The sequence below is a fragment of the Caloenas nicobarica genome, chromosome 18 (assembly GCF_036013445.1).
Source record: "Caloenas nicobarica isolate bCalNic1 chromosome 18, bCalNic1.hap1, whole genome shotgun sequence".
NCBI lineage: Eukaryota > Metazoa > Chordata > Aves > Columbiformes > Columbidae > Caloenas > Caloenas nicobarica.
Window position 1 is genome coordinate 8208338 of NC_088262.1, and position 19801 is coordinate 8228138.

Below are 19801 nucleotides of genomic sequence, written 5' to 3' on the forward strand. Positions count from 1 at the left end.
AGACCCGCGTGCTTGTCGAGCTTTGAGGAGTGGAGCTCAGCACGGCACCGAGCACGCGGGTCTGCTCAGAGCTCCCTCCAACACAAAGTGCACCCCAAAAGTCAATTCGGGCAGCCAACAAGCTCCCAACAGACTTTGTTCTAACCAGAGCTGCTTAACAGAAACCAACTACAACCATGGTTTATCCAAAATTATTCAGCGTTCTAGAAACCTTGTATGACACAGGCTGGGATACTAGTTAGGGGCTCACTTACTGCACAACCAACTCAAGGGGATCAGACCCCGAAACTCTAAGAGTAATGATTCAAAATATGCATCTTCCCACTCTGTGTCGAAGTGAGGACCCTCAAGGGTACCCAGATTGCTTACCAGGTTCATGAGGTGCCTCAGTCCCTGGAGAATGCTCCTTAGGTGGCCAGTCTCAGGAGAGCTCCAACCACCCACGGGCTTTTCTGAGGGGAACAACAAATTGGCAGGTTCTGGCAGCCCCCTTTATACCCCAGTTGAGTCTGTGCTGTGGACACTTAACGGTAGTCGTCCAGAAACTCCTCTCAACCAAGGCGTCTCACTGGCCAAAGGCTCTGTCTGTCAACCAAGGAGCGTGTGTCTGACCATAGTGGTTCATCAGTCCAGAAGGTTCTGCTGCTCTGCAGGGGGGTGATTGGGGCAAGGTGGGGGGTGTGAATCCCAACTGCCACGCTTCTCTGAGAAAGAACACGGAGTTTTCCTTCCACCATTGTCAGAAACAGCCCAGGACAGACACACGATCTGGTCTAACCGGTTCAAACAAGCATCTTTGCTTCTCCCCTTGACCCTTAAACTAAAAGCACAAAGTGGGTCTCTGCCCACACGTAACCCTAACACCAGGCTCCAGGGTCCCCACACACTAAACCCATGTCTACCCAGCTTACACTGAGCTATGTGAGCAACACCCACCGTTTCAAGGTTTCACCAAGGTCAGGGTGGGCTTTAGCAACCTTCAGAGAAGCCAGCAGATGTTTTGACCAGCTTTCTGGACTGGAGCAATCCGAAGAAGAACCTGCCAGATTTTCTCTCGTTCCTCACTCTATAACTTCCTAATTCCTCTGCACTCTCATTTTTTTACCATGCTCTCCTACAAGCCACTGGGTCCCCCTTGCCATCTGCCAATGCACCCAATTTTTGCTGCTGCCGAAGATGTCACAGACACAGGGACCTTTAGATGGGCGCAGGTTTGGGAACAGCAGCTCTTGGCAAGGTCAAGTCTCAAAGCATCCACAGAAAGTAAAGAAAGTGGCCCAAAGATGCACACCAAGGAGACCTTGGAGGCCCAGGCACTGCCTGTGCTGCCCGGTTACTAGATGCCCCCCATACCAGGACATTTGGGGTTTGCTCAGCCGGAGCATAGGGAGTGTGGATGCAGGCAGGAGCGGAGCAGTGACAGAGATGGAGAAGTCTGGCACAATGCAAGGGTTGTGCAAGACGAGAGATAAACAGGTGAGGTGGGATCTGGCACATGAGGGAGGAATGAGCAATGCAGACTGAAGTGTTTGAGAAATGTTGTCTCCTAGGTGCTGGCAGACACCAGCAGAAATCACAGTAAAACTTGTCAGATGTCCTGACAAGAAGCTTTGTCAAGAAAGGCTGGCCAGTGAGAACTGGGGTATTTTTGAACAACATCCTACCAAACTTTGAGAGAAGGAGCTCTGGTCAAAATGGGAGAAAACCCCTTTCATTCCCCGCCCCCCCCACCCCCCCCATATATTCTGAAGTCTTGAAAAATTACCCTGATGGAAAAGCTCTGTGCTGTTCAGCTGCAAGTTACAGCTCCAAGGAACATCCAGTGCAGCTCTTGGGACAGGCTCCAACAGCGAGTTTTCTGCAAGTTTACTCGTCCCTTTGGCAAAACTATTCACGTAGGATGCTTTTGCGGGAAAGAGACACGAGTCTACGCACGTCTCGTGTTCCAGCCTCATCTGTCTGGGAAGGAGGGGAGAGCATCAGCTCGAGTTCAGGAGGGCATGGTTTTTCATCAAGCTTTTTCACCCACTCCGTAATGAACCAGAGCTGAGTGAGCTCTAGTGTTTGGTATCATGGACCTGCAGGGAGGGAGCACCACTAACCTAAACACTGTCCGCTTTGAGATATTGTTGTAAAGAGGAAAACGATACAGCCATCCTCAGCAAAAGTCTTCCCCATCTTGGCATCTCCCAGACGCGGAGGAAGCGGAGTCGGCAGAGGCACAGCATCTCAGCAGGTTTGCTGTCAGACCAAGGGCATGAACAGCATGTCAGCTTTAAATCCCAATTCTCAGGCTCCCCTGGCAAAACCAACATCACCCGCACTTTGATCTGCTTTATCAGAGTCTGAGCCGTGACAGCGGGAGGTGAAGGGTTGCACTTTTACATGAGATGTATAAAAAGAAGAGCCACAGGGTTGACTTTATCTTAACCTGGGAAGAAAAGAATAAAAAAATAGCAACGAGCAGAAATCACAAATGCAGAAAATCCAAGGCAGAAGGATGACTCAAATGGGAAAGACCTGAAGCGCTTTAGCATTCAGAAGACTGCAAAGGCCACAGCGTAATCACCTGCAAACAGGTAGAGACTGTGCAGGGAAAAAAAAAGATTGCTTCTTTGTGCAGAGCCGGGGCCCTGAGAGGAAAAAGGACAGTTTCCCTGTGGAGGGACAGAGAAGAAAGGATTTCCCAGCACAGGGAGATGCTGAAGGGCCAGACTGGAGCTGGGTGCAGACACCAGCCTCCCACCCAGCTGGGTGATGCTAAACAAGAGAGAAGGGGCGGCTCTGCAACCCTTGGGGACACTGGATGCTCAAGTACTTCAAGTATCAACCGTGGTTTTCATTTATTATAATGATAAGGCTCTTTTGTTACTTCTGCTACCCCCTGGCCCACCTGCTGCTGGGTACAAACACAAAACACAGCAAGACCTTTCACTAGGAATAACAAAACTTAGAGCTTTTGCGTGCTCGTGCTCCCGTTTTAAGACTCCTGCTGCCTCTCTGCCCTCCTGGACCTACAAGGTTTCTGCAGCAGTTTCAGCAGCTCCTCAAGCCACAGCCACCCCCAAACCTGGACTTCCCCAGCTAATGCTGGTGCTACTTTTCCATGGTTTAACCCTCTAATTACAGCTGAAACAGATATATGCAGCCCACCTCTCATCACAGCTGACAGGCCACTCATGCTCACTGAGCTTAAACACACTCAATTTGCATTAACAGCACCTGTGGGGATTTATTTTCCAGACTCATGTGTGCAAAATTTACAGAAAGTGCTTCTAAGAAGGCGGCATAAAGACACAGAAACAGTCAGATTCATGACAAGATTTATGATGGCAGAGAGCAAACAAAGAGCTGCAAACAGGCAGCCTGGAACAGCAAGAGCCTGGGCACGACCAGTCCCAGCAGGAAAGAATATGTTCTGTACAGTAGAAAGATTATTATTATTTTTCTTCCTGTTCATTGTTCCTTTTCTTTCTAAAGCCCCCCGAATTATGCCAAGGGTTATGTATTAAGAGCTGCAGATGTTGAGGAATGCTCTGTGGGACATTTAACAGCTCCTTTATCCCATCTGAAAAGAGCTGGGGTCAGTAGTCCAGACTTCATTATTTCAAATGAATTTTTAAAAGCAACATTCCCAGCCCAAGTATTCTTAAGTCAGTGTGATGCACCACATGTCCTGAAACATAGATTTCTTTTTATACAGTGAGTTAAAGGCCAGACAGTCAATGAAGTAAAATAAATACACCAGGCTATGATCTTCCTCCTGTATGAACTTATTTCAAGGATGCCAGATTTAGAACTGCATTCACCCAAAAGCTATAAAGAAGTCTAGGGATGAAATAGCCTCAGCATTAACTATGGCATTAACTACTTGCTTAAAGCTCTCTTTGTAGCAGATTACTAGGAAGTGGTTAATGTGACATCAACTTTCCAAAAAGGTTTCAATGATGATTGGGGGGCTATAAAGCAGTAAATATGATGAATTAGGAGAAACTGGAATAAAGAAGAGAGTGAATATAGATAATGATACTGGGGAAAAGGCAGAACAGGTGTTCAAATGAGCAGTTCTGCCTCAAACAGATTGGAGCTCTCTGAAGGAGCCCATGAGGGTGTAAGGAGGGGAAATACAGCTATGTAGTTCGCTTGGGTTATCAGAAAGCATTCAGCAAGTTCCTTCAACAACTAATCTTCCATGAGACAGGAGCAAAGATCATAATACAAATAAATAATTGGCTAAAAGATAAGAAACAAAGTGTGGGAGTAAATGGTCAATTTTCAGAGGAGGCTGAGTCGCCCATGGTGTCCAGCCATGCAGGGCCTTCACAAATGATCTGGAAAAAAAAGAGCAAACAGGAAAATGACAACGTTTGTTGATGACACAGAGTGATTCTGGATAGTAAAGATGAGGTCTGACCGGAAAATTTGGTTTTCTTCTTGATTCCGATAGTATCTTAGACTTACAGCTAGGTCTGCATGCAGAACAGGGCTCCAACAGCAAATACTCCTCTGCACTTACAAAGACCATGACGGCCCTTTGCAATTAATTAATTTGAGGCAATTAAAGCAGTCCGGTGGGTCCCTGCGCTGCGTGGCCCCAGCATGGCCGCGGTGCTGCGGAGTTACGGGCACGGCTGAGCCAGCGGCAAGGGGCAGCGCCGGAGAACGGCTGGCGGTGAGAGGTAGATGAGTTTGAAAGAGAAACACTCGATACTGCCGGCGAGAGCTGCCACCTGGCACAGGCAGCAAAGGTAGAAAGATGCCCGTCCCTTCTGATCAAGGGAGATGCCGTCAGCTCCTGCTGTTTTCTGAGCACAGCTGAGGAATAAGGAGCTGCGAGGAGAAGGGCACGGCCAGATGTTGCAGTGACACAGAGTCCTGGATCAACACTTGGGTAATGTCCCAAGGGGACTGGGACTCAGACAGGGGTGGCACAGGTCACCCAGAGCCTCTTTGCAAAAGTTGTGGGATAACTAATTGCACTGAGTCACGCACCGCTAATGCAGGCTGGCAAAAGTAGCTGTAAGTCGCTACGATCCGTGAACATTTTGCTTGCAGTTAACACTTGAGGTGTTTAAAGGCTCACAGCAGCGACGGGCTGTGCAAGAGCCGCGCAGCCTACACAGCAGGTGCCCAATATCTCTCATTTGTGTTGGACACGGTTGACTTGCAAAGTGGTAACTGCTTAAAGGCATCCCGCCAGCCCCAGCCCCATGAGCCTGTCTCTATTCCTGCCCTTCTAGCCTGGAGAACCATTTTATTCAATACAGTCAGCTGAGGACATCAAACAGTGCTGGCAGCCCGGGAAGAGCGAGGTTGTGGGTTAAGAAGAGATTGCGGGGATTTGTGTGGCGGGGATGGCAAAGCGCTGGTGTTCTCCCCTTGCTGGGTGCTCCGGCAGGCACAGGGACTGGCCTGCGGCACACGGAGCTCAGGAGCTGCGTGGGAAACCCCTCCGCAGCTCCTTCACGTTGAAATACCAACGGCCTTAAGCACAGCTATGATTTGTAAGCATGTGAAATGAAGCACTTTGTTTTCCTGCGAACCTCTTCGTTTGTAAAATCCCAGGATGCTACAGAGTGAGGTGGGATCCAAAACAGGAGGATGGAACAGGAGGAGGCGCAGGTGCGGCTGTACCAGCCATGACAGCTCAGTCATGTCGCCAAAAACTGCATCCCGCATCACCCTGATGGGAATTGAGAGGTCACGTGCTCAGGATCTGGAGACATAGAAGAAGAGCAAGTCAACCTACTACTGATTTCTGTGTGAAATGGAAGTTTTTCTGTTTTGGTTTGTTTTTGTTTCACTAATGCAGGTGTTTGTATATTTTGGCATTTACGGTCTGCAAAGCAAGGGATGCGCAAGGGACGCTGCTCCCTTTGACTCTGCAATAAACCAGCTGTGGCTTTGACACCACTTCCAAAACCTAGAAAACACCCCACTCTTGAGCCACACACAGCAACAAAAGGCCACAACACGCTTCAAAGGCACTTCCCAGCCCATGGAGAACAGCCTGTTTTAAACGTGAAGACTTTACAAGACCTCTAAATGTGCAGCAATGGTACAATAAAAATGTTCTAAAGCCACTACGGCTTTTTATGCCACAGCTTCACGGTGACTTTTATGTGGCAGCTTTGTGGTAATGTTTTTTTGCGGCTGCTGCCAACAAGCTTTTCTGTGATATGGCACAGCTGGGCTCAGCCGCTGCTGGGAAAGCAGCAGAGATGAAATAAAATATTTGCAGTGAGGCTGATCCGGGAAAGATGCTGCGTCCATATGCAGAGTTTAAGTGAGGCGAGAGCAGTTTTGAAGAGCACCAAGCACTCCAGGAATAAGAGGAAAATGATCTAGTTGTGCCGGAGGGCGCTGTCGGAGCGGCTCAGCGCGGCCGAGCGCAGGAGGCAGCAGCACAGCTGGGCAGGACGAGCCCATGGGCATCGGCATTTCCCTTGGCGTGGCCAGTGTCCTCAGCCACCACAGTGATGCAAACACACAATAAATGGCATTACAGCAGCCCAGTCAGTCTGACAGGGGCAGAAAGGCATTTCTCGGGCTGCAAATGGGCAGTTTTACCTCCCCTGCACACCCCTTCTCTGCAGGATCAGTGCTGGGGTGCAGCCCCCAGCAACCCCAACCCCATCCTCAGTCCCCCCATCTGCTGCGCGCAGCCCCTTCCCACTGAGGGGTACAGCACTCAACAACCAGAAAGCCTCCATTAAGCAAAGTGTTACTTCGGACCAAATCAAGCCAGAGAAAAGTATTTTCAAACAATAAAACTTGCTCTCCAACTGTGAAACCAGGTGCCTGCTCAGTCTTCCCACTGCTTTTCGACCGGGGAATTAAGCCTCTTTTTCTACATTAGAGCCGTTTCCAGGAGAATTCCCCTCTGACATAAAATGCCAATGGCTGCATCCTTCTCAGGCAGGGTTTATAAAAGGCAGGAGCAGGCAATGGTGGGAAGGGACAGCGGGCAGAGGAGCTCCATGCCCTGGAGAAGCGGAATGAAAGAAGTGGAGCAACCGCTGCCCGAGGGGAACAGGTCCCTGCTCAGGGTGAAGTGCCGTGTCCCCTGCCTGCTTGGCACAGCGTCCTCCAGCCAGTTTCTACATCAAAAAGCAAACAGAGGAACGAACGCCACACAACCATCTCCCCTGTGCTCCGCAGGGTCCATCGCTGCTGCCCAGCCCTTGTCCTGGTGACGCAGGAGTCCCTGCAGAGAGGGACTGTGTCACCGGCACAGGTGACACACCTGCTACCTGCTCCTCAGCACAGGAAGCAAACCATGGAGAGCAAAATGCTTTATTTAAAACTGCTTTTGAGTCTTTTAACTAACACCTGTCATTTCTGGCAGTGCTTTTAGCTCCAAGTCTTTCAAGCACCCTGCACGAAGTTGTTCCCGCCTGCCCTGGCAGGGACCTCATGGCTGTGCACGGAACATGGGATGTAAATGTTATACAGCCCATGCCGCAGCCAGGGGTGGCTGATGGAGGGGAGCGGAGCCTCTGTCCCTGCGTGGTGACCCCCAAACTTCTGCTCTGCCACCACACTGCTGGGACAGACTGGATGCTTCTGGTCAAGAGAGGACCTGGAAAGACTCGAGGGAACACTGTGTGTAGCAGAAAGAGGGGAGCAGCCCCATGCGGGGCCGAAACAGCATCACTCCAGCTCAGAGTTTGGTGACACTGCCACGAGGAGGAAAAAAAGGACTTGACCATCTCTTTTACTATCTTCACAGCAATGTGAAGACAGGCACTAGAAGTCAGCACTGAGCTATCACCAGTCAGAACAGAAGTTGCTCATCAGAGTAAGCAAGAAAATGTATTATGTGGGAGTATGATTTATTATAGAAAAGCAGCTTTTTAAAGGAGAATTTGAATTAGCATCTGGTGCTTCAGAGAGGTGACCCCTACCAGCTGTCAGTGACTGTCACCATCCCCAGGTCCTCCCAGCTCTACTCCCATGTGTGCAGGATGGCAAATGCCACCACAGAGTCCACAGTCCATAAACTCTATGCAATGACATTTGCTGCTCTTTACAAGCTGCCAGACAACCTTTCACGCTTCATCTTGTGTATCTTGTAAGAGGTTTTCGAAAGCTTCAGCAGAAATCTTTGCCGCCAGGCAGACACAGCAAGAGCTGAGGATGCGCTGCCTTCCGTGCTGAGAAAACCCCTGGGACCAGCAACAGGAGCTTCATCTGGGAATGGTGGGAGCCTGAATTTTTCCCCACAAGTCTTCTGGCCCCAAAACACTTCGCTAAATCCTCTGATTCCCAGCTATGAGGAACTGGGCTGAGAAATACCGAATATCTCCTAGGAGGGAACAGGGCAGCTAGGGAGGAGTAGAGGACGACTGAGGACACTGAACCAGACTGCAAACCAGCGCCGTGGTCAGCACGGTCGTGCAGACCAGAACATGGAGGTGCTACACAAAATATAAGTAATGGCAAATAACGGCAAGGAAACTTTTGTTTCTAGTCTAGCACCAGGTTTTTGGCCCATGGAAGGTGCTTCTCTCAGTTTGGCTGTACTCCCCAAGGCTTTTCTGATGATGATTGGGAGGATTTCCAGGAGAATTCTGCTGCAGTTTTTTCATTTGTTAATCTTCAGTGCTTTGCAATCAAGAGAATTCATTAACATTTGCCTGTCTCCCCCTACCACAGTCACTCGCAAAATACTGTCAAAAAGATGCTCATATTGTAATTAGCACAGAGGAAAATGTGAAATATTACCCAGTTCAAATTCTCTTCCGTGCTGAAGAGGTTCTCCCAAAAGGCAAGAGCTAAACGGGCAGTGATGACCTTGTAAATAGAAATGTAAATGGGGCTGTGCAGACTGGGTTGGGATGGCAACTGTCTTCACAAAGTCCTGGAAGATCTGGCAGGATGGCTTGATTTAGAAGTTTTAATGAGGCAGCTGTGCAAATGACAGATTGGCCATACTATGTAGTGCAGAAGGCTGCCAGCAAAGTCACCAGCTCATTTGAATGAGCAGCACCCAGCTATGGGCACTGCTGAAATAGCTTTAGCACGGCTAAAACCTCTCCAAAAAACAGCTACAACTAAGACAAGCTTATGAATTAGCTCGGGCCATCACAGGCAGGACCCATCTCTTCCACCACAGACAGCAGCGCCTGGCCAGGGACACGTTTGACTGAGACAAATCCATGAGCAGCCATTTAATCACTGATGTCAGATATAAAACCACTCACCGCTAATCACGATTTGCTATACTTTTATAAAATACCTGCTCATTAGCAATGGTTTCCAGCATCCTTATCTCTGTCCTCTGCAGGTCTCAGTACCCCGAAGAACAACTCTTGATACAGCAGTAGAAAAGAGGTGAGGAAAACTTCTCCTCGCAGGTCCTGGATGCTTGTTTTTTTCCAGACACTGAGGGGTAAATGGATTTGGCAAAGCAGACTTGCAAAGCCCAAATATATCATAAACCAATATATTTAAGTTCTTGTTTGCATTTGTACCAAGGCGCTTTGGCATTAGATACTGCTCATAAAGGAGCACATTAAAAACTTTTTTTTGCGTGCAAACAACCAAGAAGTGTAGCCGCTGCTCTGCCTCCCTCTTGGCAGAAACTTTTATGCACAGATATGCCATTTGGCCAAGGGCCAGTTTGATGTGGTAACACCAAGCACCTTGGCTTCTGCATTAGAAAAAGCACCTGTATTCATGTGTTCGTGTTGTTTTCTTCATTTTATTTCAGACTGCGGTCACACAGCGGGCTGTGCCTGAGGGAGCTGCTCCCTGCTGTCCTGTCTTGTAGCCTCATTCAGACATTCAGCTGCTGTGCAGTAAGGATCTCCTTTAATTTACCAAAATCAGGGACGAAACAGGGTTCAGACCTGTCTCTTCCCAGCCTAACCAGCACAGTGAGTGTGTTGGTACAACAGACAGCAAGGAAATGCATACACACCAGCCAGGATACACCAGCATGCTCATTTTCCAATGAATATCCAGTGCCTGCATATTGGGAAATAACAACTAAGCCGAACCACTTCATTTAGCCTGATGGACACACAAGGCCACCTAGTTCCAGGCACAGAAAGACACATGGACAGTGACACTGTTTGGCCCAGAAACACCAGATGTGGTAGCTAAAAACCCAGGACAGCATCTCAGTCCCCTTTCAGCACCACTCCTCAAGCTGTCCATGCAATTTATCCCTGTGCAGGGGAAAAGCTGACAGCAACACACAAATCCTCCAGGGTTGGTAGAGAGCTCAGCGAAGGATGAGTATCATCCCTGAGCAGAGCCACTATAAACCCGGTATCTGAGTAAGAGATCCTGGATGAGAGAAAACAAGCTGGTGATTTCAGCCCCCACAGTCTCACTTTCACACAAAGCAGGCAAGAGCAAAGCCATACCGGCTCAGAAAGGACAACTGAAGGTTCATATTGCAAAAAAAACAGGAAGAAAGGAGACAAACATGTCCAAAAGCTCAGTGAAGTCTCCAAATGCGTTGGCCGAGTTTGGGTGGCTCTTTCACTGGCAGGGACAGATAGCAGGAAGAGTGAGAAAAGCAGTTGGGGACCAGCTGGGAATTTGGATATCACATTTGCATGTGTCCAATACTATGAGTGCCGGAACAGAGGGATTTAAATGCAACTTTCCTAGGAACAAGAGGTGACCATGAGGACTGCCAGGTCCTGCTCGGTGGGTCACAACCACCCCACCGATGCTCTTTCTCAGGAGCTGCTGCCATTTGTGTCATTCCTGGCTGTCCATGTGGCTTCGGGAGAACCTGAGCTCAGCAGGATGCTGCAAGTGCTCGGTCTGCTTTGTCAGGGCAGCTTCTCATAAGCTAATTTGAATTTGTGTGAGCATGATAACATTTTCAGTGGAGACAAGACGTACGCTATATCATGACTACTTCTGGGTATTAAAGGGAGTCGTGCATGGAGATGAGTAAACTGAGTCAGGTGAATGGGATTCACATCTTACCCTGAGCTTGCACGGGTCTCTAGACTCGACTGAGCCCAAAAATGCAGACACATTCACGAGATTCTTTTCTTATATCAATTTTGGCTGTGTTGGTACATATACTTCCCTACATGGAGGGAGCAGCACTTTATTACATTTTTTAAAATGGAATACATAGGCAAACATACATCCAGCTTCGAGCAGAAGGGAGCCTATGGCTGCTGGCAAACCTGGTCTTAAAACTGCTCCAGCAAAAGTGAAAAATGTTGAAGGGGCTCTGCACAGACCAGGGGAGGCAGTAGACAGTTGGTAGGGTGCACAGCTGGTGGGGTGCACAGCCGGTGGGGTGCACAGCCGGTGGGGTGCACAGCTGGTGGGGTGCACAGCTGGTGGGGTGCACACCGGTGGGGTGCACAGCCGGTGGGGTGCACAATCGGAGGGGTGCACAGCTGGTGGGGTGCACAGCTGGTGGGGTGCACGCCGGTGGGGTGCAGAGCCAGTGGGGTGCAGAGCCGGTGGGGTGCACGCCGGTGGGGTGCACAGCCGGTGGGGTGCACAGCTGGTGGGGTGCACAACCGGAGGGATGCACAGCTGGCAGGATGCAATGAGGTTTGAATGATTAATCAAACACAATCAAATTTGCATAGCACTGGCATAAGTCCTCATACTAAAGGGGAGAAGGAGTCTTTTTGCCCTGCATATAATAGAATATAAGTGGTTATTACCTTTGCACTAACTTCAGCAGGCCCCTATGCAGAATTCGTGCCCTGTAGCAGTGGATGTTGCCTGAATGATTAAACAGGCCTGTTTCATATCCCAGAGGGCTCCTACCTTCATCCAATATTGACTGTGCAGTTCCTAGTCCTGTTAAAAATCATGTGGGCTGGAACTCCTGTCCATAGCTCTAACAGCATCTGACAAAAGTGAAAAGCCCTGAAACTCAGTGCACCGGGAGATAAGTGAGCTCAATGATCTCTGTTTTATTGATGAGGAAAGAAGGGGAACAGAAGCAGCAAAACAACAACCACAAACAACCCTCCAAGCCAGGTCTGTGAACCTGACACTGTCCATGCTGCTCTCGAACGCCTCTCCAGACACCTCCTCTAATGACTCCAGCAGGACACAGATGTATGGGTGTCCAGCTTCCCCTCATGGCAGCCTCGTGGGCACTGAGATTTCCTGATAAACAAACCCACTGGAATAATTTTGTCAAAAGGTTTAAACATCAAAAAAAGGAAGTACCAGGTTGGGACCAACAACCAACAACCTTCCCCCATCCCATTCCCCCTTCATTCCCCTGGCCATGGGTCAATACCAACCCAACAGGAACCTCAGTGACAGAGGGACAGGAGTGCGACAATTCCAGTGTAGGTGCCTGGAGACCTGCACACACCTACCAGGCACTGGAGATGGAAGAAGCACGGCCGGGCCGTGCCTGGCAGAGACACCCCCCTCCCTCCCCAGTCGGCATCGTTCCTTCGCACAGGTCTTGTACTAATGTGCCCTTTGAGCTGCACACAGACAGGAGCAAAGGGATTTGGGGACAGCAGCAGGTTGTCCCTGCTCTGTGTCGAAGAGGAGACTGCTGCGTGAATGACCTTGCTCTCAGTGGATCACCCACAAGTTAAGTGTTTTGCCAACGGCTTCGCCTTTGGTGTTCACCAAGGGACCGCTGCCGCTCGCCAGAGTCGTGCAGATGATGGGCAGCTCCATCTCACCTGGAAAGCAGCGTGAGAAGAAGCTTCGAGACCACACTTTTCCAAAGATTTCTAGGGGCCAGCCACAAAATGCAGATTTAGAAAAAGATCTTTAATGCAGAACACTCATCCATTTGAGGGTGTTTGGGCTGAGATTTCGGAGCTCAGGCAGCCCTGTTTAGAGCTGTTAACATAAAATCTATTTTCATTGCAAAAATCCAGGCTACACGAGAGGATATGCTCCTAACCCAAGACCTCAGCACACTCAAAAGCCTGTACTGCTGAGGGACCCTGCTGTGCACACCAGGGACAGTCACAGCTCGTGCTCACCAATCTTCCCAGTGCTACCACAGTCGCCCTGCGCAGCTCGAGCAAAACTGGGTTCACGTTGCAGGAGCACAAGACCTTAGACACAAGATGCATCTCAAAGCACCCAGATAGCAGAGTGTAAAAGGCTGAGGAGAAGGAAGAAATTATACAAGTACTGAGGGGAAGGACTTAGAGGGGGAAATAGATCTCGGTTAGTAACAGCGATGCAGGACGGATGAGCCGGGGCTGGCCAGGCACCACCGCCTGCCGGGAGCCCCACACTGGGAAGCATCGCCTAGTTGCAATGGTTGCCCAGATGCAAACTGGTGGAGCAAGCAACAGGCCTGGCGGGCATCTCTCACACCCCTGTGTCCATCAGGAGACACCCGGGAGAGGTGAGTGCTCCTTGCTTCCCACCGGCACAAATCAGGAGTAATTCCCTGCAGTCCACAGAGCAGGGGAACTGGGAGGACCAGCAATCCCACTGCATGCACACAATCAGTGCAATATGCAGCTGCTAACGAAATAATCCTGAGTTTAGCTTTGGCATTTCTCAGCACCAGCTCCTTCCTCAGGCGTTTTGATCGAGGTGCGTGGTTGATCTCACTCCATCTTTACCCTCCTTGAGTATCACTGGGGAAAGGCAACCAGCTGAACCCCAAACAACCTGGGTAACATTTTGTTACTGCCAGTCTGAAATATCTCAGATGCTGTGGTGCGTGATACCACCACACAGATTCATCCAACCCAAATAAACTTTGGCTTCACTTTGGAATTGATCTCCAAACCGAGGAGCTCTGTCACTTCCCTGGGCAACCCACCCTCCCGCAGGAATTTAACCCTCCCTGGCCCAACCGCTCTCACAATGGTTTTGCTCAGGCAATATTAGCCATTTGTGCTCGTCAGTGCGATGTGAGGAGGGGTGGGATGGCTTTTTGTATCACCGGTCCTGGGATGAAAACACCCTTGAGATCGTGCATCCCTAGCTGGCTCACGGCCGGGCGGGGGGAGCCGCCTAAACAAGCCCCGGCTATCAAAATGCTGCTGCTTTAAAAAGGCTCTTCGCTGGCTGCAGTCAAAACCACGCTATGCCTCACGTCACCGAGGAACAGAAATAGCAGGCATGAGTGAAGGGAGGAGAATGAGAGTATTAAGAGTGCACAGATTTCAAACGTACTTGGCGAGGTAGCGTGCTCCCTTCCTGCTGCTGCCCTTCCAGATGCGACGGAGCACGGGGATCTCTCACTGGCTGCCCATGAAGGAGGATTCTCTTTTTTATCTTTTTCTCTCTTTTTTTTTTTTTTTTTTTTTTACTTTTTTAAGTTTCAGCTTTAATGCTACGAGATTCATTTTTGTTTTATTTCTTGTAGGAAACTTCATCTGCTGGATTTAAAAGCAAGGTTTGAGCAGGAGGAATTAATTTATGTTTGTAGCTACCAGAATGTGCGTGGTACTCCTGTGTGATGATAATGTAGAGGAAAAGGCAGGATTGGCTGGGAAAATTGCTTAGACCGTAAGATGCTTGAATGGCTGCTTGGAATAACAAGCTCTCTATTGCGTGTGTGCATGTGAGTGTGTGTATTTATGTACAAGTGCAGCAATGACAGTAACTTTAAAAAAATGCAAGGTTTCCCCAGTTTGCTTGATTTTCCTCCTGTAGGAGTGAGGACTTGCCTCGCTGCGGGCTCTGTCTGGAGACAGGTGAAGTGTCTGGATTGCATTTAGTGCTGTAGGAATTTTATGAATGAAGCAAACGGCAGGTTCAGTGGCAGAGGAGCAGAGCAAGAGATGTGGGGTGCTGAGCTCTCTCTGCAGGAGCTGTCACGCCGGGGAACCGCACAGATCTGCCACAAGTGCCTGGAGTAGCTGCAAGAGGACAGGACCTGGGCCATGGAAACACACTCCTGAAAATGAGCTATCACAAATCTGACTGAGCTTGATAGCTGCGTGTGTGACCAGCTCTGGGCTTGAGCATCCCATGGAGAGCCATTTGTTTCTGACCAAGTGTGTTGGAGATCGTGTGGCAGAAGAGCAGGCAGAGCTCCCCGAGCGTCTACATCTCCTTCACGCGTGATGCTTTTGCTGCCAGCACAGCTCGTCCGTGGATATCAGTAAAGGGGACAACGAGAGAACAAGTTGGGGCATGGACAGGCTGGCTACACATACCCAAAGCCATGCAGGAGGAGACCGCACAGCACAGCCAGGGTGGGAGGGGGTAGATTTGGGTTTGCAAGGTCCAAGAAAGCCAAGGTGCTGGTGAAGCTGCTGGAGAGCAGCCCAGAAGAATGATGTCCCAAAGGAGCACTGACCACTGCAGGACCATGCTTCATCTCTCCCTCTCAGATGTACCAAAAAGAACTCGGGTGGGAGATGAGCTCTCTGTATTGTGTTTTTCTCTCTCTCTTTTTTTTTTTTTTTTTCCCCCACCCCTATCTCAATTGTTAAGCAAGGAGAAATCTCCCTCTGTCCTGCATTGCTCTCTTTTATGCAGGGTTTTTGCATGACATCTCCATAGCACCCGTGACCCACAGCAGGTGGTAATGGGAAGAAGATGAGAGTAAGCCCTGAAGAGGATGAACATTGTCCCTCCTCTAGTGCTACAGAGGTCACTGTCAGGGTCTGTGACACGAGGGCAGCAGAGGAGGGTCTGGTGCTGCGATCCAGCTGCCAAGGAGCAAGTGGGAGGAAAGAGGGAAAGGAGTCAGAGCTGGTGTGGAGGCAAAGTGACACTGAACTCACTGGGAAAAGCTGCAAAACTTATCGAATTCCCAGGACAAAACCAACCCGACCTGCCCAGCAGAATGAGGCAGAGGGAAGTGAGCCCTGCAAGGACAAGGTGGTCCAGAACCCCTTCTCACAGCATTTTTCAAACAAAAGGACAATCTGAGCTCCATAAAACATGTAGCGCAAACGCATTTCTGTGCGCAGTGACCTTTAGGTTGGCACAGGCTTCTAGTATGCCTTCAAATTTGGGCGTCTTAGCTACTTCTTCAGTGTTTCCCTCAGGTAGGTGTGATCGCCCTTTGCCTACATGCAGAGCCAGTATAAATTTAATGCAACGCAGCCACGATTTGTGTAGCGTTGGGCTCGAGCTCACCCAAAGCTCCCGTGTACAAAGAGCGATTGCTTGCCTAACACACTACAGAACAATCTCACACCTTGCCGTGTAAGGCTGTTTAGTCAGGTTCACTGACAGGTCTGTCTGAAATACCTCCATGCACATGAAAAGCCGTGGGATCATACTTGACAGAGAGCATGAAAAGAAAAAGCGTTTCCAGACATATGAAACCCACAGTGCAACCTACAGCTTGCTCTATAGATAGAAAATGCATTTTTTTCTCCAGCACTCAACTACAATTTGAAACTGCAGGTCAAGACACAGCAGGAGCTTCTCATTCAAGGAAACGTTGCTTTGCGGAAGCACTGCAGAAATGCTGGGCAGGACTTTGAGTGTATCAGTTACACAAAATAGGCAACAATTTGGCTGCAAGTGGTAAATCCAAAGGTTGGTTTCCCTCTTTTGGGGTCTTTTACTCCTTCAGAGCTAAGAGCTTAGCAAAAAGGTATAAGCAATCATGCTGACAGGTCTGTAAGTTGCTGTTACGAGTTTAGGGTGGACGCTTTTTTCCTCAACCCCAAACTAACTTTAAGGATTGCAGCAAGTGGTTCCAATGATCAACACAGTCTCTCTTGTCTCTTTTCCATGGACACACTAAAACATGTCACTCCTCAAAGCTGTGCTCTTGTAACAATAGAATGAACCTTACACGAGTGGCCTCAGTGCAGAAGACTTTTGGTACACGTAAACAGATGTGTACTCAGGGACAGGTACCTTCTAAATGATAATTTGTGTTGATTTGGCAGATTCCTAATATGTTGGTTTCTGATGTCTTTCCTCTAGTGGGGAATGCAGATCATCCTTGGATGAGATCCTGCTACAAAATGGTTCACCGTCTCCCCATGGTCGCATTTCTCGGAGCAGAAAGAACAGATCTTCGGAGTCCTGTGGCATGAGCAAAACCTCTGGCATTCAAAGGCCAGGAGGATGTCCCTCACCGATGAGCTGGAGAGCCACTTTTCCGCAACCCCCTACATGGTGACAGACACAAGCGAGGGCAGCCTGTTCAGAATCGGTCCCAACGCCTCCGCCAATGCCACCGGGGACAGTGTCCCAGCCACCAGTTCCATGGAGGACATGATTGCCATCTGCACCATCGGGACAATCCTTTCCCTCATGTGCGTGATCGGGGTGACAGGCAACGTCTACACCTTGCTGGTGATGTGCCATTACTTGCGATCATCTGCCTCCATGTACATTTACATCATCAACCTGGCACTGGCGGACCTGCTGTACCTTCTCACCATCCCCTTCATCGTTGGGACCTACTTCATTCAGAAATGGTACTTTGGGGACATTGGCTGTCGCATTCTGTTCAGTCTGGACTTCCTCACTATGCACGCCAGCATCTTCACCCTCACAGTCATGAGCACGGAACGTTACTTTGCTGTGCTGAAGCCCCTGGACACAGTGAAGAGGTCCAAGAGTTACCGAAAGGCCATCGCTGTTGTCATCTGGCTGGTATCGCTGCTGCTCACCCTCCCAATGCTCATCATGATCCAGCTGGTGCAAAGGGACAACAAAAGCATCTGCCTGCCCACTTGGAGCAAGACGTCCTACAAAGTCTATCTCACCATCCTTTTTGGTACCAGCATCGTGGGCCCTGGGGTAATCATTGGCTACCTTTACATCCGATTAGCTAAGATTTACTGGGTGTCGCAAACAGCATCTTTCAAGCAGACCAAGCGGCTGCCAAATCAAAAGGTGCTCTATTTAATCTTCACGATAGTGCTGGTGTTCTGGGCTTGCTTCTTGCCTTTCTGGATATGGCAGCTCCTCTTCCAGTATTATGAATCCTTACCTTTATCTCCCAAGGTGATGAAGAACATTAATTATCTGACAACCTGTCTGACCTACAGCAACAGCTGTATCAACCCTTTTCTCTACACCCTGCTCACCAAAAACTACCGGGAGTACCTGAAGAACAGACAGCGGTCCCTTAGCAGCAACAGCGGGTACTTCCAACGGAGGAATCGTTTTCAGAGGATTTCGGGGAGATCCCTGTCCACAAGCAGTCAGCACTGCACAGAGACATACGTTCTTGCTCACGCTCCTTTGGGAAACAGCAGCGCCTGAAGGTAAAATGTATCTCCCAGAACAATCAATATTGACTTCAATGTTGCTTTGATTTAAAGTGTACATTGTAAAGGCAAAGCCTTAGCAGATCCATCATGTGCACATATTTAGTCCGGAGGCTGTGCCGTATGTCTGTTCTCATTTTCTTCAGTGCCACCGATTTGATGCTAGCAACATTCAGCTGAACATCTATCTAAATAGCCTCTCGCTTTTTATCTTTATATTTTATAGTGTACATCTCCTCAAGTAGCCATCAATAATGAAAGCCTATAACAGGGCCATGTTTTTTTAATAGTATCAGCTGTCTCACAGAGTTTAAAATTATGTTATCCCGTGAATGGCTGTAGTTTGCTCTTTCTTTTCTTTAGCAGTAATGCTAAATTTGTAGTTGTATGAGGACTGAAAACAAAGAAATAAAGACAAAGCAGCTGACATACAATTTGGTTTGAATTTGGGGTAGGACTGGACAACGCGGATGAGGCACATCTAGGGGTGTTTGTCCTGGTTTTGGTCGTATCCACATTTATTCTACACTCGTCTGTGCACTGGGCTTGATGCTCCATTCACAGAGATGTCTGTAGTGGAGTTACACCATGGTTCACGTCAGCCAGACAGGCTTCCCATGGCAGTGCCACAGGGAACACTCAGCATCCCCTAATGTGCTGACCCCAAACACATGAGCACCCGTGTGGGGGAGCATCATCTATCCTGGACACAGGTATCTGCCCTTGTCCAAGGAGGAACTGGGAACCTCTGCTGTTGCTGTTCTCAGGGCATCCATCAACAAACTGCAACATCCAGCCTGAGGGACCAGACCGACATCACCGAGTCCAGGAGGAAAGGACAGAGGGAGAGGAGGGAGGGTGAGGAGATGTGATTTCCAGTGGGCAAAGCTATGCTATCTGACCTAATGTTCTCAATTATAAAAGCACTAGTTCCCTTCTAGTGAGTTTACTTGTTCCCTTCACAAGAGATTATTTTGCTTTACTGCTACAAAAAGTGAATATAGCCCTGCCTGCACCACAAACACATTGCCTGCCCTGGCTTTCACTGATAATAAAGCATCATCGGTATAAATATATCTTCCATGATGTCTGGCGCTTGTCCAATGAGTCTAAAAGTACCTTCTCTGGGATGTTGCCAACATCTGTACAGGAGTCCTCTGCTTGCATTAGCCCCGTTACCTCATTAGCAAGGATACAACGATGCAATGCTAACATAACTCTAACTGAGTTACAGAATTAGAAGCAAATTAACACTTAGGAATAAATTCAGGGCTCTAGTGTGATACTCCATTTGGCAGTGAACTCTGCTTGCTTATACAGAAACTGAATTTAGGATTTAAGCATCTATTCCCCTCCAAGGCATTTAGATGGTCATTGCTCATGGGGACAGTGAAAACTCTGCTTCCAGCCTCCTTGGGTGATACACTTTGAAAAGAAATTGCCTCTTTCATGCATAAAGTTTGTTTTGTATGGGGAAGATTGCACATGTCATGAAAGAATACTCTCGTGCATGCAGTTTTACGACCCTGCTTGCAGTGCAGTACATTGGCCAGCAAGTCCTACTTCAGGATCAGATTTCAGAGGGGCAGAAATACCATTGTATTTGGCTATTTCCTACACCAACAGTACTTGTTAGTTTTCAGACACTCCTCAGTCTGGAGACA

General features: G+C 48.9%; 1 protein-coding gene across 1 annotated transcript; it reads left to right on the forward strand.

Moving 5' to 3' along the window:
- Window positions 1-14027: 14027 nt before the first annotated feature.
- On the forward strand, window positions 14028-18571 carry LOC135996045 (urotensin-2 receptor-like). Its single transcript, XM_065647736.1, has 2 exons — window positions 14028-14338; window positions 16840-18571. The coding sequence occupies exon 2, from the start codon at window positions 16984-16986 to the stop codon at window positions 18130-18132; it is 1149 nt and encodes a 382-aa protein (XP_065503808.1). The 5' UTR covers window positions 14028-14338; window positions 16840-16983; the 3' UTR covers window positions 18133-18571.
- Window positions 18572-19801: the final 1230 nt, after the last annotated feature.

Excerpts from the sequence above, each read along its gene's own strand:
- LOC135996045 (XM_065647736.1), top strand. The coding sequence starts at position 16,984 with ATGTCCCTCACCGATGAGCTGGAGAGCCACTTTTCCGCAACCCCCTAC.